The sequence below is a fragment of the Pogonomyrmex barbatus genome, unplaced genomic scaffold (assembly GCF_055798465.1).
Source record: "Pogonomyrmex barbatus isolate J1 unplaced genomic scaffold, ASM5579846v1 scaffold6, whole genome shotgun sequence".
Lineage (NCBI taxonomy): Eukaryota > Metazoa > Arthropoda > Insecta > Hymenoptera > Formicidae > Pogonomyrmex > Pogonomyrmex barbatus.
In genome coordinates, this window is record NW_028297160.1 from 4,177,299 (window position 1) to 4,192,865 (window position 15,567).

The window sequence follows — 15,567 nt, forward strand, 5'->3', positions numbered from 1 at the left end:
TATATATATATAAAACAACAATGTTTTATTGGAAACAACATACAATTACGTACCACGTATGTTCCTTATAAGCCCTTATAATGTTCGCGCGTTCCGCCAAGATGTGCACGTTACAAACAAATATAAATATTCGAAGTTTGCGGAGCAACCCCGTATGTTCCGTTCGAGTTTCACCCTCGTCCGTTCACTCTTTGTCGCGGAACTCGCGAACGCCGTCGTTCCGTACGGACAGGAATTTCACTTCTCTATATAGTATGGGTCCTTTTGCTTTTGTTCTCTCTTGGGTTAGAAACACGAGTACAATAAACTCATCCTACATCCTAAACTCCAAGAGAGACAGACGGAAATAGAGTCGGAAAAAGTGGGAACAAGAGCCCTTATTATTTTGCTGCAAGGGTCTTGATCGCGAGGTTTCATTTCCAAGCCGTATTTACTAGAGGGCTTGCCTAAAGGGTTAATCCTAAAGGATTTTCTAATCCTAGTCCTCGATGACGAAGACAGAAAGCGAGGACAAGAGGATTCATCGAGCGGAGGAGTGTACCTCCCATATGTACAAGTATACCGATGAGTACAATATACAACATACGAGTTTATATACCTTTGGTATGCACATACTCATATGATACCTCTAATTATGATGTCACAGCAATCCTTTTAGTTGGCACAAAACGGCGCGCGCCTTCACGCTTAGGTGCGACGCCTTTGGTGATTTCATATCTAATCTAAGATTAGAATTTTTTTATGATAATACGTGTTTTGAGAGCATAGCCGCAACCATTTCAATGCAACAATCATCGAATCATATAAATAATTAAATTTTACATTGAATCGCGCGAGTACACTTTTCAATAATAATTTTTATATATATAAATAAAAAAATATTTTCAATTTATAATTTCATTAATATAAAAATATAATTAATAATTATTTAAGATATCCTTTGAGTGTGAAATAAAAAATTATTTTTATTTTATATATATATCCAGCTTTTTGGCATCTTGCATTGCCTTCTGATTATCTTTGCATATATCCGTAGTGCGCGTGTTGTTAACACGGACATATGCATAATTTTATTTTAAAAAAATATTTTATTAAGTATTTTACTAAAACAAAATAATTTTTGGACCATAAGTCGCTAAAAAGTGGCGTTTTGTATTCGTTGTATCGATTCTCGCGCAATGCAACGTAAGTTCATAATTTTTACAAACAATATCAAAAAATTTAGTTAAAATAAAATTACATACAATACTAATTAATTTTTTACATAATTAATATTTTTCTTAAATAAAATATAAGTTTGAAATATCTATTGATCAAATTTAGTTTCATATCAATTTTTAATTCAAAATATATGCTAAGTCATTACAAAAATTTGTCATATGTAATTTCTTTTATAACGTTTATATTTTGATATTATTAATTTATTTAATATTATAAATTTTTTGATAGATTTTTTGAAATAATTAATTAATCAAAATGGTTGAAATGATTTGATTTATGATTTACAAATTTCTACAAATTATAAATTTATTATTTCAAATATTATAAAATCTATTTCCATTTAAATATAACAGAATATTTATATTAACATTCATCTTTTAGATTAGATTATGACTGAAAAAGTTTTGGCTAGCAATAGAAAGTTTGGAAGGCGTAAGATTTAAGTTCGATTAAAATTATAAAAAGAAAGCGATCGTTATCTATTTTCGATTCGGGAGAATTCAATATATATCTAATAGTTACTAATATGATGAGTACACGACTATCATATTGGAAATTATTAAGGCCGCTATTTCGTGTGTGCGCACAATGATTTTGGGGGCATTCGCAATCTCTCCGATTGACAAATCGTTGTGATAGATTTCATGTTACAAGCATTATTACTTATATTGTAATTATGTTTCAATGTAACTTGAATTATGTAAATAAAAAAATTAGAATATTATATCTTCATATCTTTAGTTTCAATTACGTAAATTAAATGCATGTAATTATTAAATAAATTTTACAAATTTTTAATTTATACAATATCCCATAATTACCATTCAACATATGACTCAAGTTTATGTGTACTGATATTGCAATATCATAATGAAGTGAGCATAAATTGCAATGACAATACTATTATAAAGAATATTTTTTAAAATTATTTCTTATAAACAAAAATATAATACATAATTGACAAACAGTAGGAACTCTGTAAATAATTAAATGGAAGCTCATAAACAAATTACTTCAAATATTTGGTAACATTGCAATTATTTTATCTATACTGTGGTTCAAAGTTAGTTTCGCTAATGCAATTTAACTTTTGCTTACAGCACTCTCATACTCGTTGATTCTTTCATTTACATCTCGTGAGAAATGAACTTTTGCACAAAGATGTTATATATTTATTTTCAATTATGAGACTTGGATTAAAAAGAAAATATATAATAAATGCAAATTGATTTCATATCAACTTATAATCAATTTTAAGTTCTTTTGTTACAAGCTGCATCGTCGTGCCATCTTGCGTCGATAAGACCAGCTCAAAGTTAGGCAGTGACCGGAGAACATACGTCGCTCCATGGTAATAGACTGCTTTAACATCACATTCAATAAAGGCCCATGGTATGTATATTTATATATAAAATTAATCAATTAAATTGTATCGCTTGTGGCATTTATAGTTTCAACAGATGCTCAAGTTAATTATACTCTGAGCGATATTGACAAGCGACACAAAACATATATTACAATTCCTTCGCAAAATTAATTTTCGCATTCACATCGATTCTTATGTATTCCATTGGTATTTAATAACCACGAATACAATGAATCAAATCGCGTGGCTATTTCATTCAATTGATCTTATCGGTTAATTGAGTTAATGGATCATTAATTATTGCGCAGACATAAATAATAATATCGCATAGTATAATGGCGTACTTGATTTAAAGAAGACTATTGTCGACTTAAACATATCTTTGAAATTTTTTTGCTGCAATATAGCGGATAATTTGCAAATTCGAGCGATAGATCGCGAGTGCGCACACCGTACAACGAGAAATGATGGAAATGAAGGGGCACTTTGCATTTGAAGGAAACGGTCGCTCGAGTAGATTAACGTAATTAGAAAGCACAAGCTTACGAGTGCACGCGCACGCAGTGGGAGATTTATAATAGCAGAGACGTAAAGCGAAGAGTAACCGCACGTGTGGAAAATCCTTTCCGTCTATGCAATCGCGTACGCATACATTCTGAAGTCAGCAAGAAAGATCCTATAAAGCTTTACACTCTACTCAGTCCCATGATAGGATTGGATTCATTCCACACGCTCACATGGAAGCTTTCAGGTTATAGGAATAAAAGCTCCATGTGATCTCATATACATAAGGATCTTATCTTTAAAAGTTTAATTAGAATTATATGGCATATAAGCTTGGAGCTGGCAGTATTAGCATAGTCAGTTTTGAAGTATTTAAACGTCGCGTATATTTTTGCTTGCAGATTTTATTAAACGGCTCGAACATCCCTTCTCTTTTTCTATATTTTGTTCTTTTTTATTTTTATCCGTATATAAATTCTTATAGGAACCTAAAGTATCTCTGTTATTATAACAAAACATACAAAATATTATTATAAAGTTATTATAAATTATTTTTATATCTGTATAAATTTATAATAAAAATAAATAGTTAAAGTAATAAGAAAAATATTATATTTATACAAACTTAATAAAAAAGTTAATTTAATAAAATAAATCGGAAACTTAGATGTGATGAGATTTCTTCGTAAAATAAAATATTTTCAAAAACAATAGAAATTACACTATTTCGTTACACATGTTCAATAAATATATAAATACATTTGAACGTGTCATCAATTATGCGAATGTCCGAGCACAAAGAAACTCGAGCGACCCTGCCGGCTCCATTGTTATCATAATACATTCGATTATACCATGTTATTACTCTCTGGGGATAATTATCTTGCATTTGACTTAACAACGTAACATTTCCCTTTATCTTTAACAACAACAGTAACAACATGTTTTCTTCTGATAGCAATGTATTTCTTAAAATACTTCGCGGATGACGAGAATTCGTGTTCCAACTCATCCACGTACGCACATCGCACGATAATTAGTACGAATATCAATGATCTTACAAGAGCGGATGGGATTAAGCGGAATTGATTGTAAATGTTTCAAGGTCTTTCGTAATTCTTCCTATGAAACATACTCTGACTTTTATTCTTCCGCATACTTAACATGCATTGCAAGTTCGGAAAGCATTATTTACTAAAAATAATAAAAGTCAACATAAATTTACTTATTATTACGAATTTCATTATAAAAAAGGATATATATTTACATTTATAATTGATATAAATTAACTGTACGTTTTTATAACATTATTGCGTAATGATATATTGAAAACATTCAAATAAAATGTTTTATAAAAATTTATTTAACTCAAAAAATTTTATTTTTTGATAGTGAAGATATGTTTATATATATTTATTATCAAACTTATGCCATGCGTTTATTACCAAAATTATAAATGTTTATTGAAGAAATAAAAAGGTTTTAAAATTTATTTAAAAAATTTTAGTAATTATTTCTAATAAAAAAAAAAACGATTTCAAAATTATTGTATTTTTTATATTTTTGTTGTTTAAAGACTAAATATAAATTATATTTAATTTACAAACATAACCATCTTATCAGAATGTTATCTTTATTATTATTATATATGTGTGATTTTAATTTAATAAAAAAATTTTACTCGAATTTTTCTTAATCTATAATAAACTTTTTTTTAAATATTTTCAATATATTATTATGATTAAGTTTGTTTGATGTATAATATTAGAAAATCTTTTAAGTTTTATTTTTTCAAAAAGAATACTATAACCTGCAATGCACTTTAAAGCTCATATAAATTAATGCAGTTATATACAGCGACATAAGTCTTAAAATTTTAATCCTAATTCTCGAATTCGATGCGCACGTGAAACTCGATGTCATTTCGAGTAATCGCCATCTATAGCGGATTGCCAGGATGTTGTGTCGAAGATTATGACAACATTCTGTCTTTTTTAAAAATATTAAAGATTTTACGTAATCTACAAAAATGTACAAAATTTACATACAGTTTTGGAATTATTTGAAAAATATATAAAAATAATAAATTATTATCTTGCACATCTGACATAAATCGACAATGATTACAATCGACGACGTAACAATTTTAAACATCGCGCATTTTAATAATATAGATATAAAAAATTTTACATTCATCAATTTTTGTTTATGATATTTTTGATTCAGTGCTTATTGCTCTTTTTTGCTAATTATGTTTATTTGCTTAATATCTTTTTTCGATTTCATATTCGAATCCTGACATTCCGCCGTGTGCGCGCATTGTGGCTCGATTTTTATCTCATTTATATGTTACTTCTTATTTTTGAGCACATTACGTTTTTTAAGTAGTTCTTTTTTTAGAATATTTCATTGTTAACCATATTAAATATATATATATATATATATATATATATATATATATATACGTTATACTATATTTTGTATAGTTATACAGACTCATTCACACTAATTTTATCTGACATACAGGCTTAAATATCATGTTAAGTATTTCGTATAATACACATTGACATTTTCCATTAAGATATCGATTAGGTTTTTCAGTTTTTTAATTTTTCCACATTATTTGCATCGACGTATTACCATATGACACTTATTTGAAAACTGGCATGAGTTCGTACAAAGTTGAATGTGTCCTTTTTAAAAGATTTAGAAATTTCATAACTATCTATTGCATTGTTGGTGCCTGAATAAATATGTGCCTTTTCTTTCATGATTTTGGTTCCAGTTATAGTAATTCTTTATTAAAATTTTTCTAATCGTCTTTTTTGCACTCTGACATGATTTCACTAAATAATTATATATTCATAAATAAAATATAAGTAACAAATATATATATATATATATATATATATATATATAATGAATATATATATATATATATATAAATATATATATATATATATATATATATATATATATATATATAGAGATAATGAATGACAAGATGATAAAATAAAATATAGAAAATGTATATTTACTATGTTCATATATTTAAAAAATAAATACATATATCGCACAAGATAAATAATGACAATAAATAAAGTATCAATACGTACCAATAGAAATGCAATATTAAAAAACAGGATTAAAATAATTGTTTTATAGAAATTTCATTAATAATTATTTATATAAAAATGTTTACTATTGATTAATTTATAATTATGAAAATACATGAGTATATATTTAATTTAAAAACTAATAAATTTACTGAAGAATTAAACATATTAATCACATAATTATATTTTAAGATATTCTAGGGAAGTTAAACGTTTATTTCGTTTTTTTCGAATTACTACCTGTATTTCAAAGTGCCTGAAAGATTATCTAGCGCACAAATTGCGAGCGCGTCCAGACAATTTTAGGCACAGGTTAAAATTTTGAAAAAAAAATCTTTGCATGTGCACACAACTACGTGAACACGAAACACGTAACTCCGATATCGATAACACGCCTTGTCGATCGTATGTTATAGTAAATCCCATCAAACTCGTAGACCAAAATCCGATTCGATTATTAAAATCCGTTTCTCCGCGAACATCACAAGATTTAGCAATTCTTAAACATTTCTCTCAGTCATCATTGTTGTGTGTGAATGCAACCGACGCGTAAATGCATTCCCTCCGATATTCCAAAGAATGCATTTCTCAGAAGCGTGAACGCAAGTATCAATAACAATGCACTTCCTCGAGTCACAAAGTATCCTCGAGTGGTGTTTTCTTGGTCGCTGGTTGACTCTCAATCATTGATAGGCACTGACGACGTTCCTCCTCTCGTTGTTTCGCGCGCATGACGACAATTTCCAAGGATCGATATCAGCGGATCAGCGTCTAAACGAAAGGTTGATGTGGAAGGGACTCGTTGTTCGAGGCAGGAGCAACAGGATGCGATTTTTTAGATCGCATCATTTCTGAAATCTTCAGGGGCCCCCTCAGTCCGTCCCATACGCTTCCAGCGCGATTGAGCGACTGAAGCCGATCCTCTTACGATCACAGAACTGTTTCCATTTCAGCGATTTCTGTCCTAGTTGCATCATCATCTGGAATCCTATGACAAACAATCGTTTATTTTTGCAAGTGCAAAAATCTGAGGTATGTCCGAATAACATACCAAATAGTTGCACAGTACAACATAACAAAAACTAACACATCTATTGTGAAATAAATATAAAAGATAAAAATAACTATATTCAAAATTTGTATCAATATTAGATAATTAATATAAGATTAATATAAGATGAATTATGTATAAAATGATATTATTTACATTAAGTACATGCATATGTTATTTTGTTATTAAATAATAAATAAAAATCCAATATTTCCAATAAATACAATTACATATTTAAATAACAAAAGTCTGATAGGTGTTATATTATTATAACATGATTCATATTATTTATTAAAACTAAATGAAAAGTACGATTAAGAAATTTTATTTTTGTGAAATGTTTCGCATAACATATTGTGGTAAATCATATTACGTTTAAGCAATCGATCTCTCTTCAACCCAATCATATAATTCCTCGCCTTTACCTGTAAATCTCTGTGGGCAAAAACGTCTCGGCGTATTCTGTACTGACCACATGGTTTCTGCTCATATCCCTCGGACGGGCAACCTCGACGGCGTCGATATACCTGAATATAAACGATCGGAGATTATGTTATCGTCATCGTAACATCAGAAGAAGTTGTCTCCTATATGCATAAAATAAACTTTATCATGCTCTTCATCTTCCTCATCTCCGCCCCGATCACGACATTTTCTCAATATTCCCATACCCCGAATTAGTTTTCTCTCTGCGTCGTCGTCTCGCCGTTAGACATTATAGGTAATTAATCAATTAACCGCCACAAACCACCACAGGTAATTACCTATAATGTACACACTGTTGGCACCGACACGCCTAAATTACTTAGCTATTTCCTTTGGAACTTGCATGCCATGCTATCGAGCACATTAAAGTAAAAGAAAAAAATCCGTAATACTAAGAACGATACGAAAGTGTGTGAGTGAGAGATACTTAATGTGTAAATTATGCAGACGATTTACTAATCTACATAGAAGCAACAAGCGGCTAATCTCTACAGCCCTGTTATTCTATCGATTAATCTTTCTAGACGAGGCCCGCCGTCGTCGATCCGCGTGACGCTCTTGCGTCTTTTCTTTTGCTTTCTTTCTCTCTTACGCATACTTTCTTTTCTTCATTATAGGAAAGAGAAATCAAGGGGAACGGATGTCGCGCGAGTTTACGAAACAACAGAGCCTCGCGGGATCGCGCGAGTCGTGGCAAAATTTCAATGATCGGTGGAACGATCTTTTTCTACACCATGTGAGACCGATTGCAGTGACATAGGAACATTGCTGAATGCAAAGTGTAAGTGCCAATTGTATCGTGAGGTCCAATGTATAATCATATAAAAAAAAAGTTTCGATCTTTTAACATTAGAGAGTAGCAAAAGAAATTTCTCATAACTCTTTTGTAAAGCGCATTGCAATTATATTCTGCATTATAGAATATTTTCTAATCGATCTGATGATAACTGTTGAGTAAAATATATTAAAATATTTCATATGAGTTGTATTAAATGTATTGTGTTGTTAATAATTATTACAACACAATTATTACAAATGATAAAGACGTAAAATGAATCAGATATTAGGATTCCTTTCCAAATGATTAACAATTAGTGAAATTATGAAAAATTAAATTATTACAATAAAAAATTTTTATAGAGATTAAAGATTTCAATGAAAATATATTATAATACAGTGAGCATTATAGGCATAATTTAATTCCTGCGTCACTGAACGTTCTTACGTGTAGTTTGGCATTGCGGACTTACGAATCGAAGTATGGTGGTAGCGGATGCGGAGCTTCCACCGCCAATGGCTCCGGTTGTGAATGGCGGTCCGAACTTTGGAAGCACCTTTGCCACCAGCCGAGACTTCCGGGTTTCCTCCTTTAAAAAAGCCGACGTGGATATGTGCCAGGCTTCCTTTTCATCGTCGAACCACCAATTATCACTTAACATGACTCAAATAAACCATTTCCCGTTCAACTCGAAACGGCAACTCGGGACACTCCATATAACACTTCCCCACTTTCATGGAGGTTTGTTTCTCTTATTTTCAAACATGACGTACAAATGGATTTACTTCTCTCGAAACAAGAACAAATTTACCAATTATCTACGCAGCATATAATACCGCAGACGGACAATAGAGAAGAAATCAAATGCGCGTGCTAATAATCGATACGATATTAATGTACGTATGTAAGCATAAATATATACACGAGATACATGTTACCTAAGTAATAACTAAATAAAAATTGCAAAGCACGCGTTTTCAATAAAATTCATCAAAATGTATTCCTTCTTCATACTATACTTTTTCTGTATTACAAAAAGTGTAAATTTCATTTCATAATGTTTGAGATAAGTAAAAAATATATTTGAATATATATATATATATATATATATATATATATATATATTATTTATTAATCAATTTCATTAATAACATCACTATTTAAAAATTTATTTCATAAATCTTTTATCAAAAAGTATATTAAAATATATAGAAAGATTAAAATTTCTTAAAATTCCGAAGGAAAAGGGAGATATTAATGTCTGATAATAATGTATAATACTTATTGTGAATGTTGCATTTAATGTGTACGATTCTGATATGAAATGCAACGTTTTTTAAAAAAAAATTTAAAAAAGATTTTGTCAGGAAGAAAGGAAGAAAACGTGACAGAATATCTATGCGATATTAAGAAATGTCGAACACATTTGACACTGCATCAAAAACGCACATTTTGCTCTATTATTAGATAGATGCATGCTGTGCAAACAAGATTCCAAGTGAGTTTAGAAAGTAGGTTACCACTTAAGCTCGGCCTGCGAATTATTTGTTTTACGGGATGCACAACTTCAATGTTGCTACCCGTACAACAATGATTTCCGGAGTAATTAAACTTTAACGTAGAAATTTGCATAGAAAACCGAGCAAAAGTTTGTTCAAGATATTAGAACAAAGACAGGTAGAATAACTGTGCAATTGCATGCGTAGACTTTTATCACGGGTCCACTTCCGCTTTGCGAAGTAATTTCCGAAGAAGAGTGAAGAGTATAGTAAGGTGAAGAGACTCAAAAGAAAGCTTTCTAGAACAAAGGCTTCCAGTTTTGGAAATGGAAAACAAGCGATAGCACTCTGCGGAGAGTATCGTTCATGAAAGCATAATTATAATCCAGAGAAGAGCGATAGAATGCGCGTGTTAGTTGATATTTCGTTAATATTTTGTTTACTGCCGCGGAAAATTTTTTTACTTGATTAGGCTGAGTCAATTAATCTTTCAATGTCGGCTGCACCATTCCATGATGTATCGATAAAATGCTTTAATATAATTGTTTTGAAGAAAATATTTTTCATAAATAATTCTTAATTTTAAATATTTTAAATATTTTTAGAAGCATTGTATTTTATATATTTAAAATGTATAATAGTACTTACAATATTATCAAACGTTCGATGAAAATATCGAGTTTGAAATAAATTAATTTAATTTTTGTTATTCATTGTGATAAAATTGGATAGATGGTTATTTCATTTAAAGATTATGCAATATTCATTCACTTTTATTTTCAACATGTATAACATATGCTGAAAGACCTACCATATTTTTTTACTTCCGTTTACTGTCCGTCCAAAATTGCCGATATCAATACTCGTATATTACATTTTTATTTTCCTATCAAATATAAATATACTGTGACGACACATGTACACAATGCAATTTTAATCAGAAAATTCCGGCATTAAAAGATTAATCATATCAGAAAACATTCCGATTTGTCGCACCAATTTCAAATATCAAGACGATTTATTCTTAAAATTTGCGAACTCCTGTTTTAATAAAAAGAAATAAAATCAATCGAGGGGAAAACCGTTATGATAAAATTAATCATAAGGGAATGACGTATCTTCAAATATTAAATGATCGAGTTTGAAGTTAATCGGATAGCATGGTTGATGATCACTCGAAAGACAAGTCTCTGTTTTTGCAAACTGTGCGATTCAACCTGATCTATCCGGTTTCTCGCTCGATCGCATTGCAAATACCCGGCGCAGTTGAGTACTTTCGTAGCTTGATACGGAATTAAATGGTATTAGGAGAAGAGCAAAGCGTACTTGGTTTGGGTCGGCTTTATTCCGTGGGCTTCGAGATCCTTCTCGAGCTGCCGTATCCTGATCTTAGCCATGTCGAGCTCGTGCTTGACCTTCCACAAGTGGGTGTCGCAGATCGGATCCTTGCATCTATGATGCCTCAGTATATCCTGCGCCTCGTACACTGCACCACGGAAGGTCAAGGACTTTCCCACGCTCTTTAAAAAAGACATTTTATCATATCATTATACTTTCGTCAAATTTTTCTTTTCATGCTAATTTTCCAAAGTATTTGAAAATTAATATTAAAACTAAGATAAGAATACGTACATGAATTTCCAGATACATAAAAAAATTTAACAATATTTCTGGATATTAAAAACATCGTTATACGTGCAATTTTATCTTTTTATCAATTATTGTCAATATATTTTAAACATTTTGTGTTATGTTTGTTATTAAACGCTAATAAATCGTGATCAAATTGATTAAGTTATTGTTAAAAAAATATGCAATTTCTATACTTTATTGAGAAATAGATAGTTTAGATTATTGATATACATTTTTTAAAAGAATTGTAATATTTAAGCATCTGTCGCCTCCTGATGGTTTTAAAGCTAAGGACGACCTAGTTCCAGAAATAGCACAGGAAATTACAGAAGATTCTCGCGATATTAAAATCCGCGACGCTTACCAAGCTGAAAATAGCGCACGTGCCACCATCATCACTTTTTGCCAGGTGCTGTCTGATGTATTTGAAATATAGATGTTCCAAGAGTAAAAAGACTACTGCCAAGAGAATACCCATCATCAATAAGAGAAATGCGCTCAAGAATTGCTCCAATGCTAGTGGATCGCTACTCTTTTGTACTTCCTTTCCGGGCTTACATGTCCCAGTCATCCAGTATCTCCTCAATCGCTCCAGATCTCCTAGAATCGATGAAATAAAGTAGGTAGGCAATAATTGATTTGTTAAATAAAATTTATGGATCTATATATTTTACACACACAGAGAAAGGATTTTTAGATGTGAAAGTATTCTTCGGGATGCTTAAAAAGATTTGGAGTACAAAAGTACCGTTATCTCTATAGTCCAACAGCCGTTTGTTGAACATTTGTAAGTACTTTGAGTTCCTGGAGAATGCGAGACCGTATCCCGTCATGGCGTACCATGATCCGACCGTCAATAATCGACAATCCTCGTCCTGGGCGACCAAATAATCCAAGACTGTGCCATCATAAATAAACGCATCCATGTCTCTGCAGAAGTTATAACAGAATATTCTGTACCTCATTATTGTATACTTAAAGCCGATTTAAAATATCTTTAGAAGACGGCTTTACATCAAAATCATTGTCAAAGAATCTTCTTCTAATTTATATATATATATATATATATATATATAAAACTGCAAAGTTAGATAACGAATACCCTACCTAAAAATGATTAAACTTCTATTCTTGTCTTCTCCTTTAATCAATTTTACATTGATATATTTCTTTGTTGAAATAAGTTACATATAATACAAATATATAAATAATTTAAATAAAATATTTCACTTTAGGCTTTTAATTACTGAAAGTTTTAATTTTTATATCAGATCTCGCGTCAAATAAAAATGTATAAGTCTAAAAATGTTTTTAGGATATCTAATAAAATGGATATCTAATAAAAAAACACTTATATTTATGGATGTCTAATAAAAAAACACTTATATTTATTGATGACTTGATAGACTTGAAAATTTAACTCCTTTTTTTCTTATATGCAAACATTACAATTTAGAATTGTAATATCCTTTTTAAAAAAGTACATGCAAGTCGATTACTCGCATTTCTCGAAGTATTGTTGCCGCTTTTCGCGAAGCCGATTGGTTCTCTCGCTGCGCTAACTTTGTGAATAGCTGTCGTTGCATTGATCTTACAGAGGATCGTTTTGACAATTATGTATCAAGAAGTTAAAAATATTATAATGATATTATAATAGTATTATAATAGTATTATATTAATTTTTGTTCCTGTGTTAAAAAAGATAAATAGGGCGCGCAACGCGCGTTTATAATGTCTAGTTATATAAACGTTAGTATAAACAAATAAATGTAAATATTTGTTTACTTACCCAGTGATGACAGCTTCGATACCTTCCGCTACGCTACTCTTATTAAAGGCCCTCATGTAGGAATGCATCTCCTTAAAGTACTTTGCCAGTGTGCTGTCCGTGTGACTCCACGGTATCGTACCAAATTTGAACATGGGCTTGTGAGAAAAAGGCTTAGCGAGCCTATGATCATCCACTCCGCTGAACTCGTGGAACTCTTCCCGCGTAATCATGAAGGCAGCCAGATTGGCAGTGTAAATGGCGAGGAAGACCACGGCGAATAACGCCCAGACGTTTGTCATAAATCTATATATAGAGAGTATCAACGCTTAATAATTTATAAATTATATTTTCCAATTGATGGATGAAGCATGAATGTTGTAAATTTAATCCAGACATATCGGAACTTTCACAGGAATTGATAATACGTATTATTTATTCGTTGAGATGATACTTTAATATTAATTTTTTTGTTTTTATAATTATATATATAAAAATTTTCTATATTATATATAAATTTTATCATTTTCAATGAAATATAAAATAAATGCCATTGATAAAATAAATACTATTAGTAGTAAAACTAACGTTTGCAATTTTCCTTTAAAGAGTACATTTAATTTTAACAAATTTCTATTTAGTCATCCTTTACTTTTATAATTGAATATATTTGAAAGCATTTAATTAGCAAAATAAATATAATGAAATATATTGAAAGCATTTAATTAGCAAAATAAATTTAATTAAATTGAATTAATTTGATTCATAGAATTAAAAGAACTGCATCAACAAAATGCATAATTTACAAGTGAATTTGGACTCAAGTCAATATGATTGACGATTCATAAGTAGTTGGAGTAATTTACATTTTAGAACAGTTGTCGCAAGCGAATGTTTGCCCGGGAACATTTATGCACAGCGGCCGATCTCGAATGGGTAAGTGAAGAGGCGGAAGACTAATTTGTCGCTCGAGTTCTATCTCGGGTTAGTAATTAAAATTCACCGGGAAAACGACGTCCCTCGGAAGAGGGATCCTTTTCACTGACCTGGCTGTAAATCCTCTGGGAGAGTCGATATGGACGGCAGCCTGAAATAATACGGCCCAGACCAACCAGTACGTGCGACAAAACGAAAATCGATGATTCGTCGATGGATTCTTCTGCAAAAAGGCAACATCGATATTGCTTTAACATAAAAAAATGTTCCAGGTATAATAATAACAATAGCACGAGCGAAATTTTAAACCGCTCGTGTGCATATTATGAAAAAATTAATACATTATCACATCTGTTCCAATTAAAAATTTAATTTAATATTTGCAATTATGGGAACATTGATCCGTTTTTATTTAACGACATTGTCAGTATATGTAAAAACATAATAAACTATGTATTATGTGACTTATACAACTGTACGAAATACATGCAAAACAGATAATTATATGCAAAAAAAATAGTGTATTATATAATTATATAAGAAATATTTTTGTCCTCATATAATGATAATAAAAAATATACACAAATAGATTCTAATAAACATTTTTTTGTTAGTTAACAATTATACGAATATAAAATTGTACGAACAATAATTGCAAATGAAAGACCAGTATAATCTTATCTTAGAAACGTATTTTATTTTATCTTCAATTGGACAAACATTAAAGCATGCATTGAAATTAATTAATTACCATTTTAATTATATCATAACATGTGTGCAATTGAAAGGTAAAAGTGCGAATGAGGTAGAAAACATATATAATTAATAAAAAGCGAAATAAAAATACCAGTTTTTGCGCAGCGCCTGAAGGGTTTACCTTCATGTCGAAACCAGAGGGCGATGCCCATTCGAAGAGTAGTATCATTATCGTCGCAGCATGTATCGCAACAATGCCCACCAGCATCCATGAAGCCGTGTCGAATGGTTCTGAAAATTGCATTGTTAGAAGCTAAAATGAATTTCCGTTCCAACATTACTGATGTTCATTATATATTTACATGTAGTGTAACGATTCGTGTGGAACAATATTTCTGCTTTTGTAAATGTTTCCCTAATTTATACAATATTATTAATACATCGTAATAATTCTAATATCTGCTTTCGCAAATATTGCATTCAATTTATGTAACGTTGTTTGTTTATTTATAAT

At 30.4% G+C, this 15,567-nt stretch overlaps 1 protein-coding gene across 8 annotated transcripts in view; it reads right to left on the minus strand.

Moving 5' to 3' along the window:
* The window catches only part of Nmdar2 (glutamate ionotropic receptor NMDA type subunit 2), a 162,452-nt gene continuing 146,885 nt past the window's right edge, over nt 1-15,567 (minus strand). For 4 of the 8 annotated variants that reach the window (XM_011641663.3, XM_011641669.2, XM_089082878.1 and 1 more), the window contains 9 exons: nt 15,205-15,344; nt 14,468-14,580; nt 13,443-13,727; nt 12,402-12,583; nt 12,018-12,253; nt 11,348-11,541; nt 8,995-9,111; nt 7,684-7,785; nt 1-7,195 (listed from right to left, as the gene is read on the minus strand). In XM_011641663.3, the coding sequence (XP_011639965.2) occupies nt 7,138-7,195; nt 7,684-7,785; nt 8,995-9,111; nt 11,348-11,541; nt 12,018-12,253; nt 12,402-12,583; nt 13,443-13,727; nt 14,468-14,580; nt 15,205-15,344 (1,427 nt within the window). In that variant the 3' untranslated portion in view covers nt 1-7,137. Of the gene's footprint in view, nt 7,196-7,683; nt 7,786-8,994; nt 9,112-11,347; nt 11,542-12,017; nt 12,254-12,331; nt 12,584-13,442; nt 13,728-14,467; nt 14,581-15,204; nt 15,345-15,567 lie in introns of those variants that run through there. The other 4 variants (XM_011641664.3, XM_011641665.3, XM_089082880.1 and 1 more) reach the window with 4 other exon arrangements.